Source organism: Carcharhinus amblyrhynchos, chromosome 21 (genome assembly GCF_965287045.1).
Source record: "Carcharhinus amblyrhynchos chromosome 21, sCarAmb.v2.hapA, whole genome shotgun sequence".
Lineage (NCBI taxonomy): Eukaryota > Metazoa > Chordata > Chondrichthyes > Carcharhiniformes > Carcharhinidae > Carcharhinus > Carcharhinus amblyrhynchos.
Genome location: NC_137344.1, coordinates 8,220,378 through 8,233,775, shown reverse-complemented (window position 1 = coordinate 8,233,775; position 13,398 = coordinate 8,220,378). Strand labels below are relative to the sequence as shown.

Here is a 13,398-nt window from a genome sequence, read left to right as displayed (position 1 = left end):
CTCAGGAAATGTTAAACTACCATGTCCACAAAACGCTCAACAAATGAAACATTTAACACAGAGAAGGACATGTACCCAGTGCTCGAAAAGTGCGTGGGTGGGCCACATGTTGACACCAGCACATCACCAAGCTGTAATATCATTTATTGAGAGTTTCCTTCCAAACCCCTACCCTCCAGCACGACTCCTCTAGCCTCTCCTATTCCTGTATTACCTCAAACTCTCTAACCTCCCTTCTCTCCCTCACTTCCCTCTCTTTTCCCTCTTCCCTCCTTCCCTGCCCATCACCCTCCCCCGCCATCCCCTCCAACCCCTCCAATTCCTCTTTACCTTCCCTTTCTGCCCGCCACACTCCCCCCTACCTTGCCTGCTCTTCCCTCTCCACCCTCCCCCCTCTCCCCCCCCTCCCACCCTCCCCCCCCCTCTCCACCCCCCCCCACCCCCCCCACCCCCTCTCCACCCTCCCCCCCCCCACCCCCTCTCCACCCCTCCCCCCCCACCCTCTCCACCCTCCCCCCCCCACCCTCCACCCTCCCCCCTACCCCTCTCCCCTCCCCCTCCACCCCCCCCACCCCCCCCACCCCCTCTCCACCCTCCCCCCCCACCCTCCACCCTCCCCCCTACCCCTCTCCCCTCCCCTCTCTACCTCCCCTCCCCCCTCTCTACCTCCCCTCCCTTCCCCCCCTCTCCCCTCTCCCCCCTCCCCTCCCCCCTCCCCCCTCCCCCCTCCCCCTCTCTACCTCCCCTCCCTTCCCCCCCTCCCCCCCCTCTCCCCTCCCCCCTCCCCCTCCCCCCTCTCTACCTCCCCTCCCTTCCCCCCCTCTCCCCCCCTCTCCCCTCCCCCCTCCCCCCCTCTACCTCCCCTCCCCCCTCCCCCCCCTCTCCCCTCCCCCCCCTCCCCCCCTCTACCTCCCCTCCCCCCTCCCCCCCTCTACCTCCCCTCCCTTCCCCCCCTCTACCTCCCCTCCCTTCCCCCCCTCTCCCCTCCCCCCCTCTCCCCTCCCCCCTCTCCCCTCCCCCCTCTCTACCTCCCCTCCCTTCCCCCCCTCTCCCCTCCCCCCTCTCCCCTCCCCCCTCTCCCCTCCCCCTCTCTACCTCCCCTCCCTTCCCCCCCTCCCCTCCTCTCCCCCTCCCCCACCACCCTCCCCCACCCCCCCCCCACCCCCCCCCCCTCCCCCTCCCCCTCCCCTCTCCCCCTCCCCCACCCCCACCCCCCCCCCCCCTCTCCCCACCCCCCCTCCCCTCCCCTCCCCCACCCCCACCCCCCCCCCCCCTCTCCCCACCCCCCCTCCCCTCCCCTCCCCCACTCCCCACCCCCCCTCCCCTCCCTTCCCCCCCTCTCCCCTCCCCCCTCTCCCCTCCCCCCTCTCTACCTCCCCTCCCTTCCCCCCCTCCCCTCCTCTCCCCCTCCCCTCCTCTCCCCCTCCCCCACCACCCTCCCCCACCCCCCCCTCCCCCACCCCCACCCCCCCCCTCCCCCTCCCCCTCCCCTCCCCCACCCCCCCTCCCCCTCCCCTCCCCCCGCACCCCCCCTCCCCTCCCCCCCCCGCACCCCCCCCGCACCCCCCTCCCCTCCCCTCCCCCCCCCCCCCCCGCACCCCCCCTCCCCTCCCCTCCCCCCCCCCCCACCCCTCCCCCCCCCACCCCCCTCCCCTCCCCCCCCCACCCCCCCCCTCCCCTCCCCCTCCCCACCCCCCCCCTCCCCTCCCCCACCCCCCCCCACCCCCCCCCTCCCCTCCCCCCACCCCCCCCCCCACCCCCCTCCCCCACCCCCCCCCCACCCCCCCCCCCCCCTCCCCCACCCCCCTCCCCCACCCCCCCCCACCCCCCCCCCACCCCCCCCCTCCCCTCCCCACCCCCCTCCCCCACCCCCCCCCACCCCCCCCCACCCCCCCCTCCCCTCCCCCACCCCCCCCTCCCCTCCCCTCCCCCCTCCCCACCCCCCCCCCCCCACCCCCCCCTCCCCCCCCTCCCTCTCCCCTCCCCCCCTCCCCCCTCCTCTCCCCCCCTCCCCTCCCCCCCTCTCCTCCCCTCCCCTCCCCCCCCTCCCCCCCTCTCCTCCCCTCCCCTCCCCCCCCCTCCCCCCCTCTCCTCCCCTCTCCTCCCCTCCCCTCCCCCCCTCCTCCCCCTCCCCCCTCCTCTCCCCCCCCTCCCTTCCCCCCCTCTCCTCCCCTCCCTCCCCCCTCCCCCCCCCTCCCCCCCCCTCCCCCCTCTCCTCCCCTCCCCTCCCCTCCCCCCCCTCTCCTCCCCTCCCCCCTCCTCTCCCCCCCTCCTCCCCTCCCCCCCCCTCCCTCCCCCCTCCTCCTCCCCCTCCTCCCCTCCCCTCCCTCCCCTCTCCTCCCCCTCTCCTCCCCCTCTCCCCCCTCCCTCCCCCCCTCTCCTCCCCCTCTCCCCCCTCCCTCCCCCCTCTCCTCCCCCTCTCCCCCTCCCTCCCCCTCTCCCCCCCCCTCCCTCCCCCTCTCCCCTCCCTCCTCCCTCTCCCACCTCCTCCCCCTCCCACCTCCTCCCCCCTCTCTCCCCCCTCCCCCTCCACCCCCTCCTCCTCACCCTCCTCCCCCTCCACCCCCTCCTCCTCACCCTCCTCCCCCTCCACCCTCCACCCTCCTCCCCCTCCACCCTCCTCCCCCTCTACCTGCTCCGTTCTCCATTGCTTTACTTAGATGGAATAATTTTGAGAGAAAATTCTTCTTGATCCAGCATAAAACTTGATCCATTCCTTCATCAATAAGAGTGAATAGAGAGAGGCAGCACACATTTATGTCACACAAGTAAAGGAACCTCAAGCTCAATGAAAAAGCACCTATTCATTTTATTGCCTTCCAGGTACAGTAGCTTACAGCCCGGGATTATCCTCAGAGCTCTTTTGCCAGGAGAGGTGGTTTACGCAGAAAGATTGGCTTTGACTTGTATTGAAGTTGTTGGGACAGAATCAGCTCCCAGGAAACTTGGCGTCTAACAGCATTCTACAAATAGCAGTGAGAGAAATGAGCATCTCATCTGTGTTTTGGGAATTTTTGGTGAAGGAATGTTGGCCAAAGCACTGAAGTCTCCTTAACTGAGGTTCTTTCACATCTACCCAAGCAGGCAAACTGGGTTTAGTGTAATGTTCCATCTCACGGGTTGGAGTTGACCTTAACTCATGAGCAAGGGATTGAGCCAATTAAGCTGATGCTAAAGTTCTTATTTTCCAAACTTGAGGTCCTAGCACTGAGTTTAATTTTTCCTGTGCCCACAATATTTTGTCTGACATGTGCTGCCAGTAAGCCTCCAAAAATCAGGGTTAATGCAAGCTTTGGTTTGATGATGCTTTTCTGTGGAAGCCACTTGGTATGTTTTACTATATATAGTAAAGACATTATATGAATTTCTGTTAGTACAATTGCACTAACTATATGTTATTTAGAACTCAGCTACATAATGGAAGTTAGGGGGAGGGACATTGTCAAATAATTATTTTCAAGTGAGCAGTGCCCGATTATCCAACTGTTCAGAGGTCGACTGTTTCATTCAGTTTCTGTTGCTTCCCACATGCAGCCCAAACCCATCCCCCCACCCAATATCCCATCGCCATCCCACATACCTAACCTCCCAGTCCCTTATATCCTCCCATCATCCATAACTCCCACCATCACTCACTTCAGCATCCCAGAATCTCCACCATCTCAAAATCCAGTACCTCATTTTGAAACTGTCCTTCGAGCCCTGCGTATATTGTACCTATCTAGAACTGTACCAGTAAGTGACAATGAAAATCTAAATATTGGCTATTGAACACAGTAATTAGTTGTAGTTGTTTGTTGATGTGATCTGATGACTGGAGAGATTCAGAGGGTGGCTTCTAATTATATTTACCACTTGAGTGCATGTCGGAACAGGCAAGTGAGTGGAAAATTTCAGATGGAGAAGTGTGTGATCTGGTTTGTGGACATGTGGGGGAATTGAAGGGTAACGTGCACCTCCTCAAGAGGAATAGAAAAGTCCCAAAAATGCTCAGTAAAATAGAGAATAAGTCTTGTACTTGCGTAGAACAAGTCATCACATGACAGGGGACTATGCAAACACATACTTTGGTTAATTAATTGTCCTTCTCAATTCTTAAATGTGAAATTGTGTAGTTAATGAACTTTCCAATATTGCTATCAGGATAAATGTTTGCTTTCCGAAAGTTAGTCGCAAAGAATGGTCAATCCCACCATTTTGATAATTTCTCATAGAAATCATAGAAACTCTACAGTACAGAGTGAGGCCATTCGGCCCATTGAGTCTGCACCGACCACAATCCTACCCAGGCCCTACCCCATAATCCCTACATATTTTACCCACTAATCCTTCTAACCTACACATCTCAGGACACCAAGGGACAATTTAAGCATGGCCAAACTACCTAACCCGCATATCTTTGGACTACTTCTGTTGAAGTTTTGAATATTTTAATGCACCTGCAGGATGGTGACTGGGAGAAGTTACTCAGCCAGCAAATCAAAGTTAACAGGTTAACATAAGTAGGTGCTGCCGTTATTGGGGATTTCTCATATGGAGTTACTAAAACCGAATGTGCAATGGAAACAATGAGTTAACAAGCTGAAACAAAACAGGTTACGTCAGTCTCACGCTCATATGCAAGGACATTCTTACAACAACAGTTTCATGAACAGTATTAGATTCTAAATTCCAGATTTTTACTGAATTTTCAAATTTTGCCATCTGCCGTGGTGGGATTTGTCCCCAGAGCCTTACCCTTGATCACTAATCCAGTGACAATATCAGTACACCATTGCCTCCCCATAATCGTCTATGTTGGAGAGAGGTGGTGGTGGGGGGGGGGGGGCGGTCCTGGGAGGAATTACACTGTATCTCGAGCATTTCACCATGGAGAGTGTATGACAGGATCTATAGGAAAGAAAATGCCTCAGGGTTTATTAGCCTCTCTGTCCTTTCCGTTTTAAAATGGGTCTTAGCTTTGTGTTCAATGCTTCTGTTCCCTGCCATTGATTAGGTGGATCTATCAGCTTTCTGTCAGGTTCACATGAACAGTCTTTCATCTTCGCTCTGTTTGATTTCATGCAGCTAGTGTCTCCATTGTGGCCTGCTCTGAAACTGTCACGTATCATGGTTAGAATTTCAGCCCGCTTTCAAAGTTCTGTTCTCCATGATATTGATTCAGTGAAATGAAAGAAAATCAAATGATAGGAAGGCATTTGCAGCCCAAATGATCAAATCACAGGAAAAAGAGTGCAATGGGAATGATCTACATCTAAGAAAACACACAGTAGTAGGAGGCTACATAAATAGGATAACACACATGACATACACAATACATAGGAATGAACGCCCTACAAAGGAACATAGGTAGTATGAAATGTTCTAATGCAGTAACACATCGGTTCAGCTAACAGACAGTTGAAAAAGGCTCAAGCAGTTTATCTGCCATTATAACCTTAAGGTGTGTTACTTTGTTTTGAAGCAAGTTTGAATTTACAATATAGAGCACAAACGCCGTTATTCTAGTTGTAAGGAGCTCTGCAGTTTTAAAGTAGTCAACCAATCCTAGCTTGTATTATATGTTTTGGTTGCAGTGAATGACATGCTGGAATATTAAACTAAATCAAGATATCAGAGAGTGGGGCAGGGAAAATGGCTTTGTGCTCATGATGGATCCACATGTCATTAGGTTCCTGGTCATAGTTACAAACATATGAATTAGGACTGTGTCACTGTGGGGTGATGAGAGAGATATACTGCCAGATTGGAAGGCAATTTACCACTGAGTTGCTTTTGTTCAATTTCCAACTTTAACATTGACTATTACCCAGAGCAGGTTTTCATAAACCGTGATTGGCATTGGTAAAGCAAGGACGAGAGAGAAGGTAGTGGCAAAATACTACAAATGCTGGAATCTGAAAAAGAAACAGAAAATGCTGGAGAAACACAGTAGGTCCGACAGCATCCATGGAGAGAGAATTGTGGCAACGTTTTGTGTCAGAGCTGACAAAGGGTCATCCAGAGTCAAAACGATGGCTCTATTCTCGCTCCACGGGTGCTGTCAGGCCTGCTGAGATTTTCCAGGAGAAAGAAGGATTTGGACAACTAGTCATTGGAGAGCCAATGTCCCACAAGAGTCAAACCACGGTGACAGTAAACCATGTGCGCTAAACAAAAATGCTACTGTGATGCATCCTTCAAACTGCCACTGTAGGTTCTTGTTGCCGTGGTGTTGCAAAGGGAAAATTACATTGCACAGAGCTTATCTGTGATCCATTTTGAGAACAAACCATTTTGTTATAAAAGGCATAGGAAATGAGTGTTTCCTATCACATGACACATTTCAAAATAAAACCGAGGTGTGTAGTGTTCAGAACGTCAGTGAATTTAGTGGCAATAACAAGCAGCAGGAACTTCTGATCAAAGTTCTAAAAAAGTCATAGCGTCCTAACATTACAGAAAGAGGCCAGGTCAACATGCAAACAATAATGGATGGGAACAGACCTGCTTATTAATCCAATCTAATCCACACAATTACAATGCTTGTGCCTCACAACATGCACACTGCACTCCCACCCCACCCAATAACCCAGCAAAACCAGGGCAAAACTTTCTACTAGTTTAACTAACTGTCAACTAAGGTGGGAAAAGCAATGTGCTATGCACCAGCTCCACCATATGTTTTGGAACTTAGTTAATAAAAATGCTGGAGACGTGTCCCACAACATCACGCTGGCAGGGTGGGCACTTAATAAATCCACTACACCAGCAAGCTCGGCCTTCAACAGATGGCAGCTCCATTTTTAAAGGCCTCCCTGATCTAACGAAATAAAAACAAGGTATTCCCCCCCCATAGAACACAACCTCCCAAACTTCCTGACCTGGGAACCCCCCCCCCCCCCCACCCCACATTGGTGCTACACCCCCAGGGGTGTTACCTCCCCAATGGAAGTTCTCCCAGGCACTTCCCCCAGGCAGGGTTTGTAAATCCTGCTGACGTGAAGTTGGATTTTGGGGGGGGGGGGGGGGGGGTGCAGGGGAGGGGGGTGGGAACCCCATTACATCATTGGCTTGGATTGGGAAAAATCAAAATGGGGAAAACCTCCAACCAAGAACACTGTTTTGGGACTCCCTCTTGATTCTCTGTCTCCCACCCGCTGCCATTCCCATCTGTTGAAAACAGGGGTGGAAAACTCCCCCCACCTCATGTAGGAGAAGCACAATAAGCATAAAAATTTTGCTCAGTTAGAGAGGGGGGAGGGAAAAGGTCTGAAAAATTTCCTTCTGTCCCTCCTCCTCCTCCTCAGGTAATCAGCAGCAGTCTAGCAGAGCCACAGGGCCTGATGAATGTACCACTATTCGCTAATGAAACACACCCTCCCACCATCTAATGTAGGTCTGGCCTTGCATGATTTGAGATTGTTAGGTGATTAGTTTTAGGTACATGTGTCACATCGCTTCTGTATTTCAACATTAAATTTCCACAGACGGCAGCTCTTGTGAACAGTGGATTTTCAGAATGAGATGTCTTGGCTGCAGGTTTTAATTTCATGTTCATTGAATAAAAATAAAGTCATGTCAATCATTGCACATCTGTTTTGCGTGTTTTCTGTTGAGTTTGATTGGTGTTCTCATCTTGTTCCAAAACCTGGATTTGACATTTGTATGTCGCATTGTAAAACTCCAAATCCGTTTCTTCATTTTCATTGTGTCTTTCACATGCTACTTTTCAAAGATTCTTCCCATGCATCCAGTGCCACCATCACTGTTGAATGCCACCTGATGTCTTTTTGCATCTTTATTTGAAATTCTAAAACAATCTTTTACTCGACGCACATCCCCAACATAGCCCCTTTCGCATCATGTAGCCCTTGACAACAGAGGTTCATCATAATTTCAGTTTGTGCTAAAATAATCACTGTTGTGACAAGCTCCCTCTTGAGATCATTCCTCGTTTTTTTTATGGTCTGAGGATCTTGCACGATCAGAAGGTTCCATCTGTTTCATTTTGATGAAACAAAGAGTAACCCCCGCTGTACTGGGAATCATCATCCTCACCCAGTCTCTGTGAGATCTCTTAATGTTTCTCTACTCCATTTCTTCTATTTTGGTTTATTTTTCCCATTGTTTTTATGCTGCGCACTATACTCATGCACCCCCCACCCCTTTCCACCTCCTTGTGTTTTCCACAGTCTCAAGCAACAGGCAGCCAGGAACATGACCATGCTGCTCACCTAATGGCTGTTGAGAGATGTACATGGCATTGTCTTGCTCCAATGCTGGAATAGGAGTCCGGTACATCATTTAAAAATTCATGCCTAGGATGCAGGTGTCGCTGGTTAGGCAAGCATTTATTGCCCATCCCTCATTGACCTTGAGAAGGTGATGCTGAACTGCCTATCGACCCTCTGCAGCCCACGTGGTTTAACACAGGAGGGAGTTTCTGGATTTTGACCAATCGTGATGGAAAATAGATTTCCAGTTAGTCACCATGTGGTGTACTGATGTGCGGTGTAATTTACATTTCTGTTAGGAAGGTGAGAATCTGTTTTTTTTCCAGAAATGGTGTTACTTTAACCCCTAAGAATAGCACAGAGTATGCAACATGTGCCTGGGGATTTTCTGTCTTTGCATAATGTCCAAAATATAATTTTTAAAACTGGTGAAGGGAACAAAAGATAAATCTTACTGAAATAAAAACCTTGCAATTTGCAACATAAGAGCAGAAACCCCCAGAGTCAGACATCAGACCTTACCATCACTACTGCCCGTCACCCTCACCCTCACCCTCCCCACTGCCCCTCACCCTCCCCACTGCCCCTCACCCTCCCCACTGCCCCTCATCCACCCCATTGCTGCTCACCCTCCCCACTATCCTTTGCCCACCCCTGCCGCTCACCTCTGGACTGCCCCTGACCTTCCCTCCTCCCCACTGCCCCTTATCCTCCCCAGTTCTCCTCACCCTCTGGACTGCCCCTGCCCCTCGCCTTTCCCACTGCCCCTTGCACCCCCCCCTCCCCACACCCCATCCCCTCCCCACTGTCTCTCACCCTCCTGATTGCGCCTCACCCTCCCCACTGGATTTCAACTTTACCACTGTTTAGACTTGGCACCTTTTAAGATAAAACTAAATCGCTGATAATCATACATTGCAATTAATCTTCAGGTGTATTTTAACAATTCTCTCTAAGGATCTATAAAGATTTTCCCATACATAGGTGAAACATCGTAATGTTTTCGATATGCATTGCATCATTGAGTTTCAACGTTGCGGTTCATTCATGCATCTACCTGCTGCTTATTTTAGCAAACAAATGTTACTGAGGGTTAAAAACTATATAAATAGCCCAAATGGGTACTGTGATCGCCCATTAATCATTTTGAATATTAGAAAGTAACATTCAAAACCATTCTGTTCCTCTCCTTTATAGCCAGAAACTAATATTGGCATTTGATGTTAATAGAGCTAGTCTCACAATGGGGGTAAGATTGTGACTTTGTTCAATTGTACAAAATGAGGGTGAAGCTCATTTAGATCTCTTACCATTGGCTATTCAACCAGAGATGGCTCCTGGTAGAAGCATTCATATCATATTTTAGGAGTCAGTGTCTATTATGAAGCAAAGTGCACATTCATCTGTCTTGAGAAACACATCACCCAGCTCATATCTACACTGGATGTTCCCAGGCACATTGGGATCAAACAAGTGCTCTCTCATGAAAGACTCAATGAGGCAATGGTGCCAGGAACACTCAATGTCCCTCTCTTAGGATAAAGGCCTCCTCTGGACAGACATTACAAGGATTTCTCAAACTGGAATGCAATGTTACACTCAGTGCTCCTGGCTTCTGATCTAGAATCCAATGACCTCCCACTATAGCTATGACAGGAGTACGATAGGATGGATGGATATTTTCCAACCCAATAAATTTGTAATGAAGGATACAAACGTATAATCATGACTTCCTTGATTTGTAGTCATGATGACAAGTCATGACAGACTCTTTAGTGCAGACAGGAGTAACACTGTCCCAAGACCAACTTTTAAAAACAGCTCCCCCACATGAAAGAAAATCCATGTCACCGCATCATCAGTACCAGGGAAACATGGCATTTCCTAATTCATTTGCTTGCTATTCACAAGGAAGCTACTGATTGTGTGGTTCACTGCATTGTTCTCTGAAACCTCTTTGCTCAATAGGTGCAATGTAATCCTTGGCCTCTTAGGTTTTTATAATGGATGTTTCTTGATGTTGAAAGAGCTGTGCAAATAGTAACCGGAAAAATGACATTGGAATACTCTGTCCATGAAGGTCATGGATGCTCAGTTGTTGAGCATGTTCAACATTGAGATCAGTAAGTTTAGCCCTGATCTTACTGAACAGCAGAGCAGTCTGAAGGGGGTTGGATAGCCTGTTCCTTCACCTTTTCATTATGTTCTTATGTTCTGAACCTTTTTTCTTTTTTTATAGATATGTAGGTTTACTGCACCTGTTCCCCACTTGACAGTGTACACAGGCTTATGTATGCCACCTTGTTCCCCAAGCCCACCCTTATCCAATCCTGCCAACAGTGATGGGCCCTTCAGCTCCCCCAGATACATTCCATTACCAAATAGTGCCATCTGCTCCTCACCCATCAGCGTAGCCATAGACAGCACTCCAGCGATGGAAAGAAAACGCCAGCAAAATCATTCCGTTTCTAACCAATGCTCCTCAGTTGCTGAAAGCACTGAGTTGTCAATTGGGTCTGAGTCCAGCACCTGCCACCGGACACCAGTATCCATGGAAACCAAACCTTCCCAGAAATCTAAAATGACTCTGTCCTTCAGCAAGTTTTTGAAACGGGGCTGTACAAATTCTCCAGTCTTTGCAACTTTGTCTCCCAAATGCATCTCGCTGAACAATCGCAAGATCCAACCTTTAAATGGTGAAGAGAAACCACTACAGCAAAAACCAAGGAGAGTGTCCAAGTAAGTCAATTCACATTTCTTTTGATCTATTTTTAGATTTCAATTCATTCATTACGCCTTGTAGCAATTCAGTCGGCTCCTTGAACTTTCCTCTTTTCAATTGAATCTATGCCTCAACTCTATTCCTTTGCATTTCTTCAATCTGCCTTGATTATCTTATGAACAAAAATCTACTGACCTGAGTTTTGAAAGTTTATGCTGAATCAGCACCACAGTATTATTAGGGAAGAGAGAGTTCAACATATAATGACCTTCTGAGTGAAAAGCACATCTGTATTTAGTACGCAAGCCTTTCCAGATGGTTCCAATGCAATGCCTGATGACATATTAACTCAAGCAGACCGACTCAGAAAAAGTCACAACCTTAATCTCTAGTATCCTGAATCATAATCATAGAATCCTTACAGTACAGAAGTTAGCCTTTCGGTCCATCGAGCCTGCACCGACAATAATTCCACTCTATCCCAGTAAGCCCACATATTTACTGTGTGACAATAAATGTGGGGATGGAATCAGTGATAGGTCTTTTACAAAGTGCGTCAGTGTTTCTGGAGCAGGAAGGAATGAAATTGAACTGTAGTGGGTCACAAATGTGATTCCCCAATGTTGACACTGTTACCGACACAAACTGAGCAAACTTGACTCAAATATGAAGAATGACCACCTGGCTCAAGTATTGGAGAGTGTCGATGTTCATAGAACTGTATTTCAGCGAGAAGTTTCATTTTCAGAAAAGGACAAAGAAAATGAGGACAAATAGCCAATGAAAATGCCCATAACAAATGCAACCCTTAAAGCATTTAGAATAAAAAAAAGTTGTAATCTTTGATTCTGTTCCCTCAGCTTCTTCCAGATCAAAGTAGACATCCCATCTGAATGCAGAATTTACCCGATAGACTCCGAAGATGAGGATGAAGATTGTCACTGCACTTCCAAGGACTCTGAGAAGGAGGTGATTTGTCCTTGGGAGAGTGTGGCAGAGGAAAGTAAAGCAGGATGATGGGAGTTCAGTTTACGACCAATGGACTAGGAGATACCCACTTATTTGAGTTGCCTTAATTGGAGATTCAGGAAACCAGCCTTTCCGCTAAATTAGCAAATACTAGCTTGGTGCTAGTGTTTTAAATGTCATTTACATCTTCAGTTAATGTTGGCAAATCTTCACTTTTATTTCTCCTGATAAAGCAATTTCTGCTCCTCACATAGGTCATCCAAGTTGCCACTGCACTGCTCTTTTCTGCAAAGAATCTATAATAACTTCAGGAGTCAACTGCAATGGAACGGTGCTTTACTGCACTAAATAAAGTAAAGCAAAAACCACAAGCCTGTGGTGAACACAAACAGTTCCCAACCAGAATGAAAAAAGGACCCACTCAGGGGCCTGCTTTACAAAGGATTCAGAATACAAGCTCCATCTGGTAAGGTGATTGCCAATCACCAGGGAGTTCATATTCTATAAGTCCTAAAAGAAGGTCAATTAGGGATTCTCCATGCAAGTCCTGGGTGTTATCATAGAGCAATGGGTAACTAAAGTCACCACAATAAAGTAGAACAGTTTCTGTACAGGAATGAGCTTTAAAGTAAAGAACAGGGAAATTCCATCCGCATCAGGTATCCGTAATTCCTCCCAGGAAAAGAACTCCATGGCAGCCTGGAAGATCCAAATAAGTGAGCCTGTGGAATAAGAGTGAGCAAAGGGATAGTTACAGTAATTGCAGACTTGGGTTTGCAATGCAGCAAAATGGTTTCATTTCTGTGTTTATTTTCTACTGAATTTACTATGTACATCAGAGTAAATAACATACACATCTGTTGGAAATGAGAGTGCTGAGCCCCTGTTTTTAAAGGCCATGCCTATTCAGATTATAAATGGAATTCTAGTTAAGAAAAAAGTACATCTAATTTTCTTGGATAAAGCAGCATTGATCTTGTTGGCGCCAGAATTCCTCAAGCCGTTTGTGTTACTATTGTATACATTTCTACTTTTATAAAGAAATAGAAGAATTTGCATTTATATAGCAATGACCACCAACATCCCAAAATTCTCTCCAGTCAGTTAAGTGCTTTGAATTGACATCACTATTGTAATGTAGGAAATTATATATAGAGTTATATGAATAGAGTATTTATAACTGTGACCAATGTTGTATGTTAATAAATTAATACATTCAATAGCCCAGAGGGTCAGATGGTGTAATGTATAAAGGAAATTGTATAATCTTCACTGAATTACAAAAGAAAAGTCGTGCAAAGTTGCCCTGCTGACTTTAGTAGATGGCAAAAGTATGAAACTATGGACAAAATCTTACCAATAAAAGGCAGAGTGTTGGTTCTGGTGTAAAAAAAATTGAGTGTTTCCTGCTAACAGTGCTGACATGTTTTTGGGCCGAATCTTATGCCTCATTAGGAATATTTTTTATGCCCATGAGTTTCAAGTAACATG

General features: G+C 48.5%; 1 protein-coding gene across 1 annotated transcript in view; it reads left to right on the top strand.

Moving 5' to 3' along the window:
- Positions 1–11,955, top strand: part of rgs9b (regulator of G protein signaling 9b) — a 90,066-nt gene extending 78,111 nt beyond the window's left edge. Inside the window, exons 18-19 of the mRNA XM_080209432.1 lie at positions 10,456–10,955; positions 11,799–11,955. Coding sequence (XP_080065558.1) covers positions 10,456–10,955; positions 11,799–11,955 — 657 coding nt within the window. The remainder of the gene's footprint in view (positions 1–10,455; positions 10,956–11,798) is intronic.
- Positions 11,956–13,398: the final 1,443 nt, after the last annotated feature.